Source organism: Rhineura floridana, chromosome 4 (assembly GCF_030035675.1).
Source record: "Rhineura floridana isolate rRhiFlo1 chromosome 4, rRhiFlo1.hap2, whole genome shotgun sequence".
Lineage (NCBI taxonomy): Eukaryota > Metazoa > Chordata > Lepidosauria > Squamata > Rhineuridae > Rhineura > Rhineura floridana.
In genome coordinates this window covers 167,942,364-167,958,352 of record NC_084483.1, presented here as the reverse complement: position 1 = coordinate 167,958,352, position 15,989 = coordinate 167,942,364, and the positions used below count along the sequence as shown (strand labels likewise).

Here is a 15,989-nt window from a genome sequence, read left to right as displayed (position 1 = left end):
CTCTGCAATCTCCTTATCGTTCTTTAGTACACCTTTGACTCCCTTATCATCCAAGGGTCCAATCGCCTCCCTAGATGGTCTCCTGCTTTGAATGTATTTATAGAATTTTTTGTTGTTGGTTTTTATGTTCTTAGCAATGTGCTCCTCAAACTCTTTTTTAGCATCCCTTATTGTCTTCTTGGGGTGGGTAGTCTTATTGAAGCCCACACTGCCTGTATCAGGGTGCGTGCGCTTGGGAGCTCCTGATCTGTGATTCACAGAACTGAAGCACCACCCTCCCACCCTAAGGAGAGGCCCCTCGGGGGTCCCTCAGCCTGGGCCCAACCTGGCTGACTGAGCTGTTGTTGCCAGGCCTGTAGTTTCTAATGGACCTAGACAAAATCCACCCCATAAATTTATTCCACTTTAAACAGTCATGGCTTCCCCCAAAGAGTCCTGGGAAGTGTAGTTTGTGAAGCATGCTAAGAGTTGTTAGGAGACTACTATTCCCCTCACAGAGTGACAATTCTGAGTTCCCTGGGAAAAGGGGACTGATTGTTAAACCACTCTAGCAATTGGAGCTCTGTGAGGGATCTCCTAACCAGTAGTGTAATGGCAAATTCAGAAGTGCAGGATCCCTTCATATGAGTCATGGCCCTTCCATCCTTTTTTTGCTGCTGGGTCGAGAATGAGATTCTTGTTACAGTAGGGCCCCGCTCACCGGCGCTTCGCATTCCGGTGTTCCGCTAATGCGGCGGCGGGAAATTCCCCTTTTTAAAGCCGATTTGGTGATTTTATGACATTTTCGCGTCATGGCCCCATTACAGTCTATGGGTCCCGCTTTACGGCAATTTTCGTTTTACGGCAGGGGCCTGGTCCCTAACCTGCCGTATAAGCGGGGCCTTACTGTAATGCCATCTTCCATAACAACAGACATCCCTAGCAGCCAATAAGCATGTAAGCTACAACAAGCATATTACCTAGAGAAGAGTCTTCTCAGCAGCTGACTCACCTCCTTTCACTCTGATTGGCTCCAGTCAGGAGGAAAGGACAAGGAAGCATGCTAAAAGCCTCTTCTCAGTGGCTGGTCCCCTCCCCTTTCATGCTGATTGGTTCATAGAATGCTGGAAGCATAGGGACCCGCTCCCTAAAAAGTAAGGGGTGTAAGACCCCCTGAAACCGGGACAACTACACCCCTGCTCCTAACAACTCTCAGCACCCTCCACAGGCTGCATTTCCCAAGATTCTTTGGGGGAAGTTATGACTATTTAAAATGGAATTTTATTTTATTTATTTATATCCCGCCCTTCCTCCCAGTAGGAATAATAGTGGAATAAATGTACAGTGTGAAGGTGGCCCAAAGATTACCACCCCTTTACTTCTTGGTTTGCTAATGTGGCTGTTTGCAGAAGCTTGAAGCAATCCACCGCCAGTAGCGTTTACAATTAATCTGACCGCCTAAACTGTCGCTCATATTCCCTCCCAAATCTCCCCCTTTCTTTCTTTCTTTCTTTCTTTCTTATTTATTTATTTATCATTTGATTTATATCCCGCCCTTTCTCCCAGCAGAAGCCCAGGGCGGCAAACAAAAGCTCTTGCGGGCTGTCCTTTCCGCAGCATTCCGCCCTCACTGTTGGCTTCCAGACTGGCTTAGCGAGCAACTCCTTTCCCTTCCCTCCCGGCAATGAAAGAGTGCGGGCAGGCCTCGAAGGGGAGCCGTCTGCTTCTCTTATAACCTGCACCGCCCCCTCCACGGCGTTGTTTTTGTTTCCTCTACAGCCGCTGGCATGGTCGGCTCCGGCCTTCCCTCACTGCCCAAACCCCGGCCCGGCTGGCTTTTTACTTTCACCACTCTGGCCTTGCTTGTTGTGTTCGGTACTGCGGCAGCTTGGCAGTGGCGACGGCGCAACCGTCAAGGCCGGCGGCGGCTAAAGCGAGTGGGAACGGTGTCTAGTCTGTTCATCTACCCGGTTAAGTCCTGCAGGGGTGTGGCCGTGGAGCGGGCTGAGGTGACTGAGCTGGGACTCCGGAACGGGGACATGAGCGACAGGTAGGTGTGTCGCCAAGAGGTACTGATTTTCTTGCTTTTGTGCGACTCTCCCCAGTTGTTTTCCTCCCCAGCCTTTGGAGGAATCTGCGTGCACCGATATTTGAGAACACAGACGGGCATCACATACATTTTTACTCAGAAGTTGTTTTTTAATCTGCTTGAGTTTATTGGGGCTTCCTTTCAAGTAAGTATGCAGAGGGATCGAAGCATGTAGTTAGATGCACGTTCAAGAAACCCACAACTGGAGTTGACCACACAGACATACAGTTAGAATGAAAGAATTCTGAGACCAGGTATTTGGTTTGATTGTGGGAACTGAACTGAGCACACAGTCCTTCCACACAAAAATCCAGTTCTGCTTACTCCCCCCCTTTTTTATTTTCATTGGTATCATTGTGTTGTTTGGGAACCAGAAATCACTGGTTACCAAAGTGTGGTCACTGGACCACCTGCGGTCTGTGGTCCATGGCACATCTGCATTAAATATTAATATGGTGTTCTAATTGTATTTTATTGCTTCTTTTACTTACTGTATTATAGTTTATTGTATTACAGTTTGAATATAATAAATTTGTAATATAATAATATAAATATAAGGAATAAAAGAAGTAATTAAAATACAATTAAAAATAATCAGCATCTATCACAGCACATTTCTGCTACAACAAGGAGGAAAGTGGCTTACCAAGACCTTCAGCAGTTTTCAAGTGACCTGTGGGAAAAATGGTTGGGTCTATATCAGTCCAGAGATTTATTAGGAAATCTTTATCTGTCTTCTGCACCCTACATCCTTGTAAGCATACATACTTCCACAGTACCCCACCCTTATCTCTGGGTGATCTTGGATACCCCAAACCCACTGTGGATATAGTTATTGCTAGGTTGTATGTGAGGCAGTCTTTTCTTTCGAGGGATACCCTTATGGTATAATGCTGCCACCAGTTTCAGAATGAAACACCTATACAGTATTTGCCAAGAGACACTGTAAATTAAGAGTTTGAGTTTGAGTACCATTTGTTTATTCACCACCTTCCCGACTGATATTTACTTATAGTATGCAGTAACCAAGCAGAGGGGTATGGAACAATAAAAAAGATACTTTATTATTTTCAGAAGATAGTTTTTAAACCTTACCGATAGAAATAAGCACTGACACAATATATCACTACACTATCCAACTATATCTTAATCCTATCCAGACCAACCACCACCCTCTACCCAATTCCTAATCTAACTATCCAAACCCTAGATTAGAATAAAGCCAACTGACTCCCTAACTAACAAAAGTTCCATTATATTTTAAACACAAACCCTCACTCATTCCCTCCTCCCAACCAGAGAATCCAACACCCAATCAGAGACATTCATGCCAAACATTCACTCCCTTAACATTCCATTTTAACCCTCCCCTCTCTACTTACCAAATAAGGACATATGTTAGCAAATTAACATAAGCAAAAACAGGATTACATATTTACATTGTCTTATTTATTTATTTAAAATATTTCTGTCCTGCCCTTCTACCCTACAATAGGGCACTCAGGGTGGCTACAATAAAATAGCACACATATATAATAAAATACACAATAAAAACACAAACATTACAGTAGATTAACATGCATAAAATACATAAAATGCATTATGCATACACATATACAAAATGCATTATGCATACACATACAACCATACATACATGTATATATGTGCATACACATATAAAAGAGTGAGAATAAAAGAACTTAAAAGATAAAAATAAAAGTTAAAAGACTTAAAACAGTGACGGGCTGACCCGTCAGTCCCAACCAAAGGCTCTTCGGAACAAAATAGTTTTCACAAGTTTCCGGAAGACCATCAGGGAGGGAGCAAAGTGGGCTTCTTGGGGCAGGGAATTCCAAAGTCTGGGAGCCACAATTGAAACGGCTCTCTCCCATGTGCCTGTCAGTCTAACTTCTTTCATTCCAAGCACACAGAGGAGACCAGAGGCAGATGATCTTAAATCCAGGGTAGGAACATATGGATGTAAGCGGTCCCTTAAATACACTGGTCCAAGGCCGTTTAGGGCTTTAAAGGTCAAAACCAGCACTGTGAATTGGGCTCGGAAACAAATTGGGAGCCAGTGGAGTCAATAAAGCACACGGGTGATATGCTTCCTGCGCTGTGCTCCCATTAACATTCTGGCTGCTGCATTTTGGACCAACTGTAGTTTCTGAATCATTTTCAAAGGCAGCCCCGCATAGAGTGCGTTACAGTAATCAAGCCTCGATATCACCAATGCATGTGTCACTGTGGCTAAGTCAGCTGCTTCCAGGAACTGACACAGCTGGTAGACCATTTTGGGATGGGCAGAAGCACCCCTGGCTGCCACAGCCACCTGATATTCAAGCAGCAGGGCAGGATCCAGAAGAACTCCCAAACTGCGTACCTGCTCCTTCAAGGGGAGTGCAACCCCATCCAAAACAGGTTGCAACCCTATCCCTGGGGCAGTTTTTCCCTTGACACTTCTGTCTTGTCTGGATTAAGTTTCAGTTTGTTCGCCCACATCCAGCCCTTCACAGCCTCCAGGCGCTGGTTTAGGACGAGCATTCCCACCCTGCCATCAGATGGAAGGGAGAGATAGAGTTGAGTGTCATCAGCATATTGATGGCATTGCACTCCAAATCTCCAGATGACCTCTCCCAGCGGTTTCATATAAATGTTAAAGAGCATGGGAGACAGAATGGAACTCTGCGGTACCCCATAGGCTAACAGCCAGGGGGTTGAGCAGTAGTCTCCCAGCACCACTTTTTGGGTCCTGTCCATCAGGTAAGAACGGAGCCACTGTAAAACAGTGCCTCCTAGACCCATCCCAGCAAGACGGCTCAGAAGGATACCATGATCGATGGTATCAAAGGCTGCCGAGAGGTCCAGCAGCACCAACAGGGATGCACTCCCCATGTCTGATGCCTGGCATAGGTCATCGAGCAGGGCAACCAGTTTCTGTCCCATGACCAGGCCTGAAGCCTGATTGAAAAGGGTCTAGATAATCCAATTTGTCCAGGAACACTTGTTGAGCCGCCGCCACCCTCTCAATCACCTTGCCAAGAAAGGGGAGATTAGAGACTGGGCGGAAGTTATTAAGATCTGCAGGATCTAATGAAGGCTTTTTAAACAAAGGTCTAACCACAGCCTCCTTCAACAATGTTGGCATAGAGCCTTCCCTTAGGGAGGTGTTAATCAGATATGTCAACCAACCAGCTACTCCCAATCTGGCGGATTTAATTAGCCAGGATGGGCAAGGATCAAGCGAGCAGGTAGTGGCCCTCATTTCTCCCAGAATCCTTTCCACATCCTCAGGCTTTACAAGCTGAAAAGTATCCATGGAAAAATGACCAGAGGGAGCAACGGGGACATCTGGCACAACTGTAATCAATGAGGAGTCCAAGTCAATCCTAATGTGAGCAATTTTATCAGCGAAGTGCCTCACAAACATGTCACAGTGAGCAACTGATGGTTCAGAGTCTGGTGTCAGGCCAGATCCCAAAAGACCCCAGACCACCTGAAAAAGCATCGCCAGACGGCACTGGGCAGACGCAGTGGTGGCAGAGAAGTAAGCTTTTTTTGCCGCCATCACCTCCACATGGTAGGCTCGAAAATGAGCTCTAACCAGTGTTCGGTCAAAGACAGATTGAGTTTTTCTCCATGGTTGCTCTAGCTGTCATCCCTGCTGTTTCATCAGGCCCACAGTTTGAGTAAACCAAGGTGTATTACGGGCCTTCCTTGGTGGAGAGGGTGTTTTGGAGCGACAGTGTCCACCGCCCGGGTCACCTCCGTATTCCAGAGGTTGACCGGGGCTTCGGCAGTAGCGCCAGCCATTTTGGGAACATCCCTCAGAGCATTCAGGAAACCATCAGGATCCATAAGTCTCCGGGGGGCGGACCATCTTAATTGGCCCATCACCCCTGCGGAGGGTATCAGGGGCACAAAGTCTAAACCTTGTGATATCATACTCCCTCTCCCACCTTCATCAAGTCCTTTATCTGTCAAAATAACACGTACTGTTGCAGCGCCTTAAAGACTTCAATGTATGGCATAAGCTTGTTCAGACCTGAAGACTGACAGATGAAATGGGTTGAGATAATTTGTTTCATTCAAGGGTGCTTACAACTGACTCGCCACAGCCCTCTTAGTCAGTCCCACCAAGGGGGATATTTGCAACCAGGTGGTAGTTGTCACAAACAAATGAGTCCAGTATAGGCTTTTTCAGGAGTAGTTTTCAAGATGGCCAGGACCACTCCCTTTTGCAATGATGTGTTAATCACACCATTGTCCATATCGATTGAAACTGCTCCTAAGCACAGTGCCAAGGACGTGGAGAGATTGAGCTTCATGAGGTTACAGCGAAGGTGATCACAGCAGCCTATGGCCATGTTTCAGTGGGTGGGGGTATAAAGAGCTGCTTAGCTGATGGTGGCAACTGTGTCTTAAACATCATTCCTTTTTTTTTAATGTGTATAGACATTTACTGTATATGTCACCCTTCTAGTGCAAGAACACAGAAAACTGCCTTTGACAGAGTCAGAGCAACAGTCCCTCTAGCTCAGCATTGTCTGCACTGACTGGCAGCAGTTCTCCAGGGTTTCAGGCAGGAATATTTTCCAGTCCTACCTGGAGATACCAGGGATTGAACCTGAGACCTTGTGCCTGCAAAGCACTACACAGGGTGGCTTACAACTATTTAAAATCACAACAAAGATGAATAATGAATATATCACTTGAAGCGTTGTGTGTCTCTCTCTCCAGCATGCTATGACATATTTAATTTTGTAATGCGTATTATGTTCAATTCAAGCCATATTTACACGTTAGAATATGGTTTTCTGTAAATCTTCATTTATTTATTGATGCTGGAGAGTTTTTTGCTAGTAGATGCAAAATGTGCCTTTTAACCATTACCAGAACCAAAAAGAGGGACTTTGGTGACTAGCCCCTCCCCCAAAAGTGTTATTTGTTGCACTCTTAAGTGCTGAGAGAAAAAGTTGTGGAAGTGACAATTTTCGCTTTCTACTTTTCAAGCTGGTTCTTCCCCTGTATACTTAAATTTAGAAAAGTATGTCTGAGAGGAATGGAAGATTATAAGGATTGCTAATGTAACTAAGAACCATCTGAAGGCACCTATTGCATTTCTATCAAGTCTGGACCTATTGGGTTTGGTATTGAATTGAGAATCCTGTGTTCCTTGGAAAGCTCCTGGAACAGACTGTGAAATACAAATATAACTAAGAAACAACAGTGTTGAAGAGCAACCTAATTGTTCAGTCTTTGACATAACTGTCTGAACTCTTTCAAAGTTGGGCTCTGTAAAGTTTAGTTGGCTTTCAATTGTGTTTCAATTTTGTTTAATCAGGTGTTGGCTTGTAATGAAAGAAGATGGGCATGTAGTGACTGCTCGGCAGGAGCCCCGGCTAGTATTGATTTCCATCACCAATGAAAGTGGCTGTTTAACCTTGAGTGCTCCAGAAATGAAGGATCTTCATATTCCTGCCCAGCTATCAACCAAAAATCCAGTGCAGAATTGCAGGTACTTTAGACTTCTCAGTTTGTCACCATCTCATTTGTTTTACATGTAATTTTTAATATTCCCCACCTACAAACTGCAACAAGATGAGTTACGATGTTAATTGCTTTTAGAGTTGATTTCAAAGGTTATCCTGTTTTTAAAATTCTTGACAATATTAATACTGGATATATATATATCATTTACACTGCAACTGATTTTGCAGTTTGGAGCCTTACTGCAAATTCTGAAGTATTGCCAGCAGTGCCTCCATGATATATGCTTCCATGCGTATGTATATATATACATTTTCTGTGTTTGACCTTAGGAATAGTTTTTTTTAAAAAATAGTAACTTCTTGGGTTTATGTACATTTTCTCTAATTGGGCAAATGGCATAAGAACATAAGAAGAGCCTGTTGGATCAGGCCAATTGCCCATCTAGTCCAGCACTGTCTCCTCCTCCGGCTTCCAGCGTATCTGAAGGAGCAGCTCCAGCATCACCAATTATGCCGCCCGACAAGATCAGCCACGCAAGGCCTTCTCTCAATCCCACCAACAAAAGCAGCTAGATTGGTGGGGACTAGAGAGAGGGCTTTTTCGGTGGCGGCCCCCACTCTCTGGAATTCCCTCCCGTCTGATCTTCGGCATGCCCCTTCCCTAGACACCTTCCGCCGAGCCTTAAAAACTTGGCTGTTTGGACAGGCCTTTGGGACCACCGGGATGGGCTAACTACATACTGAATGCCCGTTGTTTTGTACTGTATATGCTGTTGTTTTATTACTGCTGACTGTATTGTATTTTATTGTATTTACTGTATTTTATTGTATTTTATTGAAATTTGATATGTACGTCGCCTAGAGTGGCTTCGGCCAGATAGGCGACCTAAAAATTAAATTTACATTTACATTTACAACTGGTTTAAGAAGCATACTGCCTCTGACTGTGGTGGCAGAACACAGCCATCATGGTCTGGGGTTGCCATCCCTCTGGTCGGTTCCATGACGAACTATTCTAGGGCATAGTCAATTAGGGAATCTAGAAATTTTGCTTCTTTGTCATGACTGGAACACATATGTAGCCAGTCTGTGTCAGGGCAGTTGAAGTCACTCGTTATTGCAGCATTTCCTCATTTGGATGCTTCTTCCTTTATTTCATTTCTCATCTCAAGATCTCCCTGAGCATTTTGATCAGGAGGACAATAGAATGTCCCCAGTACTAAGTTACTCTTGGGGTGTGGTATAACCACCCACAGTGATTCTGTAGAGAAGTCTGCCTCTTTTGGGGTTTCTAGCTTGCTGAATTCAGTGCCCTCTTTTACCTCTAGAGTGACACCACCTCCAATACATCCTTCCCTGTCCTTCTGCTATAGCTTATATCCAGGGATAACCATGTCCTACTGGTTTTCTCTGTTCCATCAGGTTTCTCTTATGCTCATTATACCAATGCTCTCCTCTGAGACCAAGCACTCCAGTTCTCCCATCTTGGTTCAGAGGCTTCTAGCATTAGCATGTAGTCGTTTGTATAGAGTGCCTCTGTTCAAGTGTCTTTGGCACTTTTGGTTTGGCCTATGGTAATTTTGCCTTTCTGAATTCCTATCCTGTGCCCTTGCATTCACAATACCTAGTTCTAGGCCTACCCTATTTAAAGTTTCATCAGCTAGGGGTGTGGGGATTCACATTTAAGAAAAGGGCTAACCTCCCCCTACCCTAGGACTATTATATTCATCCAATTAAGATTCCACATACTTATATCTCTTTACATTTCTTTTAGAAGCAGTCAAGGGAATATCTGATTACAGATGTCTGATAATGACATCTCATCTAGTTTGGCCCTTAATCAAGTGCTACCCAGTATAGAAGGATTTTATTAAAAGTGTAGTGATGTTCACTCTGAAGCTTGTGGTTCATTCTCATGTAATCCACAATATATAGTGAATGTTACTATATTAATGGGTTTGTAATATAAACTAGAAATGGCATTTTAAAAGCCACATTTTGCTATTATTTAAAGTAGGGCCCAGTTCTCATTCATAACTTTAAAATTATAATTGCAGTGATTAGCAGAGATTCTATTGATGCCTCCCGCAAATCTTGCAGGCTCTTTGGCCTTGATGTCCAAGGCAGAGACTGTGGAGAAGAAGCAGCTCAATGGATCACAGCCTTCCTGAAATCAGAATCATATCGTTTGGTTCACTTTGAATCAAATATGGTCCCAAGGAATGCAAAAGATGTAATGAAACCTTTTCGATCCACTGATAAGGTCAGAAAACTACTTTATAGTAATCATTGGTATGTGTCACAGTCAGTTTTCTATTGTGAATGTACTTTTTAATTTTTTTTCTTTCATAAGTCTACCTGTCAACTTAAGTTGATTAGTCATTACCAATAAAATGATTCACAGGCTAATAAGTTGTATGTGCAGATTGGTGATGAAAGCTCCCTGGTACAAGCGTAAAGTAACTGGAATTCAGCTCCAACCTTCAGAAAATTCTGCATGCAAATTTGATGAACAGTGAACATTTCTATTGTTTTAGTTAGATGTGTCTTTGACAGTAAGGGATCCTTAATGTCCTTTCGTTATCCCTCCCTGCCATATTAGAATTGCATGTCTGTCAATACTTGTTTTCCAAAGTATGACTTGGTCATACTGGGGAACTCAGCCTTTGAAAAGCAGGTGGGAAATTGTTGGTTCTCATATTGAGAGATGGTACTACTGGTTGTCTAGCTTTCTTGAGAGATAAGTATGTAGATTTGATCACTTGCATTAAACTGAGCCTGGTAGTCTTATTTTAACTAAATGCTGCTTTTTATTCTCCCAAGCTTTTTTATGTATTCTAATATGCAGAGATTTATTGTGTATTAAAAAAAATTTCTTTAAGCCTCCTTAGAGGCTTTGTTCAAGGTATATATTTTTTAAATTGTTTTAAATTTTTAAATTGTGTTTTAAATTGTTTTTAAAAGATGTGTTTTTAAATTTGTATATTTGTTTTAATATTTTTAGTTACTGTAAACCGCCCAGAGAGCTTCGGCGCTATATATATATATATAAATAAATAAAAATGTTAGTACTTGCATATAGTGTTGGGGAGGTGTCTTCAAAAATTTGAATTAGAATTTTTTCTTATGCAAATTAGGGGAATTGGAATAGGGTAAGGAACTCATAATATTAGGGTCAGTAGCCTTAGTTTTCCAACCCACCACATTCCAGGAAGTAAACTTCAATTGGGCGGAATTAGATACAGATCCTTGTCAGGTGGGCATAGAATAATGACCATTATAATGCCTTATGCTAAACCCGACTGTTGCATTTCATCAACGGTTTGGGAAAAATTCTTTGGGGAACTATATCAGACAGGACATGGTTTAAACACCATACCTTTCGGTCCGGTAGATGAAATTCCGAACTGGCCTCCAGTTTCAACTGAAGAAATACTTGAGCTTCTAGCTGCGTTAAAATCAAACAAAGCACCTGGGCCTGATAATATTCCCACCGAAATATATAAATCCAACGCAGCTTGGTGGGCTCCTATTCTTGCAACCCTTTTTACATACATTGATGCTTCGTTGCAGATCCCTAATGATTGGAAATCAGCTATTATTATTCCTATTCATAAAAAAGGCTCATTTTCTGACCTGGCCAACTATAGGCCTATTAGCCTGCTTAACATAATCAGCAAGCTCTATGCTGCACATCTTTACAAGAAGCTTATAACCTGGATAGATCAAAATGACATCTTAGCGCAAGAGCAAGCTGGTTTCCGCAGTGGTCGCTCCACAACGGATCATGCTCTTGTACTGCACCATCTTATAACTAAATACACCACCAGAAAAGGTAACGCCCTATATGTTGCGTTCATTGATCTAAAAATGGCATTTGATTCCGTATCCAGAATAAGACTTTGGGAGAAATTAAACAATCTAGGTATTGATAAACGTCTTCTAGCATTAATAAGGGGCCTATATGAAAATACATCACTCCAAGTTAGATGTTCCAACAAGGGACATCTTTCAAACCCTATTTACACCTTTAAAGGTGTAAAACAGGGTTGCCCTTTAGCGCCCCTGTTATTTGATATTTACATTAACGATGTTGTATCCAAGCTAGCTCCTATTGTGTCGCACCCTCCAAGGTTAGCTGGAACTCCGCGCTTTCTATTATTATACGCGGACAACATAGCTTTAATGTCTAGGACTCCCATCGGCTTAAAGCGTTTACTAGCCGCATTAACATCTTTCTGTTCTTCAGAATTTTTAAACATAAATCATGCAAAAACGAAAGTTATAGTCTTCTCCAAAAAGAAAACAAAACATCTCTGGCGTATTAATGGCCAGGCAGTTGAGCAGGTAAATAATTATAAATATCTAGGCATAACTTTTCAAGCCTCGGGATCCTTTCGGCTGCAGACTGGTGTAGCCGCTTTAAATGCAAAAAGATCTATGAAGGCATTAATGACCTTTTTCTATCAGAGAGCTGGCCAATCCTTCCCATCAGTTGTTAAAATATTTATGGCGAAAATTATTCCCCAATTGCTATACGGTTCTCAAATTTTCATTTCTGAGAAATTTTCGGCTCTGGAATCTATTCAAAACACTTTTATGAGAGCTGTTTTAGCTGTTTCTACCTGTATACCTAGTTTTATTTTGAGACTAGAAACGGGATTGCAATCTGTTGAATCACGCATTTGGGCCTTTAAAATAAATGCGTGGTTAAAACTGATTTTTGAGCCAAAAGGTCTTTCCCCTTTTATTTTAGTCGATGATTTTAATTCAATATGGGAAAAGCAGATTTTAGATAAAATAGCTAATTTGGGCTTCTCTGTCCCGATAATTCTAAAAATGGGCCTTGACACAGCCCGAGTGGTCATCCGGCAACGCATCAAAGACATAGATTTCCAACACCATTTGATGCTTGTAAGAAAACATAGGTACAATCCTAGATGTTTTTCTCCCATGCCCTATCTAATGGATCTGACACTCCCTAAGTATCGAAGGGCTTTTACTCTGGTGAGGACGAATACTCTCCCCTCTGCCCTTTTAGAGGGCAAGTTTAATAAAGTCCCATACAGTGATAGAATTTGCCCTTGTGGCGAAGGTGAAACTGAAACCAATGTGCATGTTCTATTGAGATGCCCTTTTTATTGTGATCTAAGGCAACAGCTAATTTCCCCTATTTTAATTTCCTTCCCAGGTAGACCAGAATCCTTTTATGCTGATTATTTATTGGGAGATTACTCTCCACAAGTTACATATAAAGTCGCCAAATATATTGCAGCTTCTATTTCTTGTAGGAAGGTACAGGTCAAATGCTTGTAAAATCTTGATTGGATGTACTATTTCTAAATTGTATTGCATTTTATTGGTTTTTATTTTTTGTATTCTATGTATCTGGTCAATGACTGAAATAAATTATTGTAATTGTAATGGAATAGGGTAATTTGCATCAGAAAAGTTTTAGTTTCCACTAGAAAAAATTTTCATGCCCTAGAGCAGTGGTGGAGAACCATGGGCATAATTTGGTCCACTAGACCTACCTGTTTGGCCTGTGGCATGGTTTCATCCCAAACCACACTCACCTGATCATCTCCTGATATCAGATGATGTCTGGCATGAAGCAGGTAAACCCATAGGGCAAAACTGGACTTCCGAATCTTCCTTTGAATTTGAATCGCCAGATGGGCAGCTCTGTCTGTCACAAGTGGCTGAGGGGAGTGGGGGAGATCGAGGTCCAGCCTGGCAGCTGGATCCAATAGAGCAGCCGTTCCCAACCAGTGTGCCTCCAGATGTTGTTGGACCACAACTCCCATCAGCCTCAGCTAGCATTGCCAATGGTCAGGAAAGATGGGAATTGTGGTCCAACAACATCTGGAGGCACACTGGTTGGGAAAGGCTGCCCTAGAGAGTGGCCTAATTTAGTATGTTTGTTTACTAAGCTAAAAACTTTGAAACTGCCAAGCTTGTCTAACATTCATTCATTGTTACTAATGAACTTGTAAAATAAAAAATTTTCTGGCCCACATCACTGCTTGTTTAGATATGTTAAGTATCCAGCAAACGGTCTGTTTTGGGACAGTCAACTCCAGTATTCTTGATAGCCATTATATTTACTGTTCAGTATACATGAAAAATGGAAATGGACTGCCTTCAAGTAGATTCCAACTTATGGCAACCCTATGAATCGGGTTTTCATGATATACATGGTAGTCTAAAAAACTACCACCAAATAACATGATTTCCTTCACAAGGAGGAAAGGCTTTTTAATCATTTTCCAAGTCTCACTAACTTTTAAAAACCATTTTCCCTACACCTGTGGTCAAATATCATATCCACACCCTCAATAAAGTGTTTTTTTATACAGCTGAAAGGGACCTTAAGCAAGTATTTAATTCAACCTTTAAGCTACCAATTCAGCTAGGACTTTCAGACAAACATGCTTTAAAGAAAACTTAGACTATCAGATTTGTGTTTTTCCAATCTCCCGTTAGTAGTTTTATTGTCTCTGCTAAGAAGAAAGTTTTATGCTATATAAATTGTTTTTCTGTTTTTAATCATTGGACTTGGTATGTTTTCCTTTTTGTTTGTGAGCAACCCAGAGAATGTATGTTCATGGATGACCGTGTAAATTTAGTCAAACAAACAAATAATAGCAATTGGCCATTGCTGGTTTAAATGTTGGCTTTCTTACCACATTCAATTTGTCTCTCTAGATTGCTTATCCTGACTGTAGTCCAGTTATGGTACTTTCTGAAGCTTCTTTAGAAGAGCTAAATTCCCGATTGGAGAAGAAAGTTCAAATACGTAACTTTAGACCAAACATTCTAGTCACAGGTTGTGGTCCTTATGAGGAGGTAATATATGGAATACCCACTCCCTAACCCCCGCCCAATACTTTTGTACTTGTATATGCATGTGAATATTAGAAGTAATGGGATTTTCAAAAGAGCTATGGAGACAGACATTTATTTTCAGTTAAAATGTGAGTGGAAGCTGGGTAAATAGCATTTGTTGTTGCTGAACCTATTGCCTCAGGATTCCCAAGAAACAAAGCTTTTCTTGAGTTTATTGTCCTCATCCAGCCCACCACCAAGTCCAGGCAGCGGTCCAGGGCTTGTATGACCTCTCCCGATTCAGATGTTACAGAGAAATAGAGCTTGTATTTAGCATTCTATGCCATTTTTACTCCTTTTTGTTTGTTTGTTTGTTCTCTACATATAATGCAGTTACCTCTGAAATGTAACTTAGCAAATATTTGTGAATTGGACAGAGGTCTTATAAGTAGCATTATTCATGTCTTGAATAATGTCATAGACAGCTTTTAAGTTCTAATGTTCTTATGCATGTTGGCATAAGGCAGGGGTTGTCAACCTCTTTGGGCCCATAGATACATTTGGAGAAACTGCAATGGGCACCACACCCACACCACAATTAAGTACATGCTGTAGACTTTCCTCTTGGCTATAGCAGAATGCTTGTTTTGAACCTTATTTCGGGATGGAGGGATCATCCTGTGGTCACCAGGGAGTCCTCTGCAGGCACATTTATGCCTCCAGATGACATGTTGGTGACCCCTGGCATAAGAAAATTGTTTGTGTGTATAATAGATCCATTTCAAAGCTTCTATAAAATTTGAAATATTAAAAATGAGTTCAGAAAACGAAGAGGCTGTGTTATCCACCCTACGGCCATGAACTGGGTTATTAAAGAAGTATTACTCCTCCTGTCTCTACAAGTATCTCCTTTCAGCATTTACTCTGTCATTGCAGAAAGTGCTTCTGTATTTAGTGTGTAAGGGTGCAAGTTGTTATATGTAGCAGAACTCTTAATTGCCAATATGAAATAAAACACATTGCTGCCCTGGGCTCCTTTGGAGGAAGGTGCAGGATAGAAATCTAATAAATAAATAAAATAAAACAGTCTAAATGCAAAACATGTGAATGACCTAATATTGTGAACATTGTATTTCCATAGGATACCTGGAATGAGATTAAAATTGGTGGTGTAGAAATGAAAGGGACAATGGCCTGCCCAAGGTAAGCAGTTTTGGATTGTATTTGAAGGGAAAAAAAGTGCTTGGGGTTACAGTTATCTCATTCTGTTTTGTCATTACAGGTGTATTTTTACTACTGTTGATCCAGACACTGGGGTAATGGACAGAAAAGAGCCTCTTGAAACTTTGAAAAGGTAACAACATCTTGTGAGTTCCTCTTCTGACATCAGTGTAGATAGACTAATAATTATTGTATGCAATTCTTAAAATGCAATCATGACAAGAAATCCTGGTTCTCTAGAATGATGAATAGTCTATGTACAGTATTTTAGTAAAGCCAGAAATTTGTCCATGAGACAGAGAGCAGGTTATCCAGACTAAAAGTAGGAAATTGGTTCATTTGTTGAATTAACCGTTCTGAAAGCTTACCAATATGAAATC

At 41.6% G+C, this 15,989-nt stretch overlaps 1 protein-coding gene across 1 annotated transcript in view; it reads left to right on the top strand.

The window, feature by feature from the left end:
• Positions 1 to 1,569: 1,569 nt before the first annotated feature.
• The window catches only part of LOC133383786 (mitochondrial amidoxime reducing component 2-like), an 18,186-nt gene continuing 3,766 nt past the window's right edge, over positions 1,570 to 15,989 (top strand). The window contains exons 1-6 of the mRNA XM_061625148.1: positions 1,570 to 2,029; positions 7,413 to 7,586; positions 9,661 to 9,823; positions 14,269 to 14,409; positions 15,530 to 15,591; positions 15,671 to 15,742. Coding sequence (XP_061481132.1) covers positions 1,767 to 2,029; positions 7,413 to 7,586; positions 9,661 to 9,823; positions 14,269 to 14,409; positions 15,530 to 15,591; positions 15,671 to 15,742 — 875 coding nt within the window. The 5' untranslated portion in view covers positions 1,570 to 1,766. The remainder of the gene's footprint in view (positions 2,030 to 7,412; positions 7,587 to 9,660; positions 9,824 to 14,268; positions 14,410 to 15,529; positions 15,592 to 15,670; positions 15,743 to 15,989) is intronic.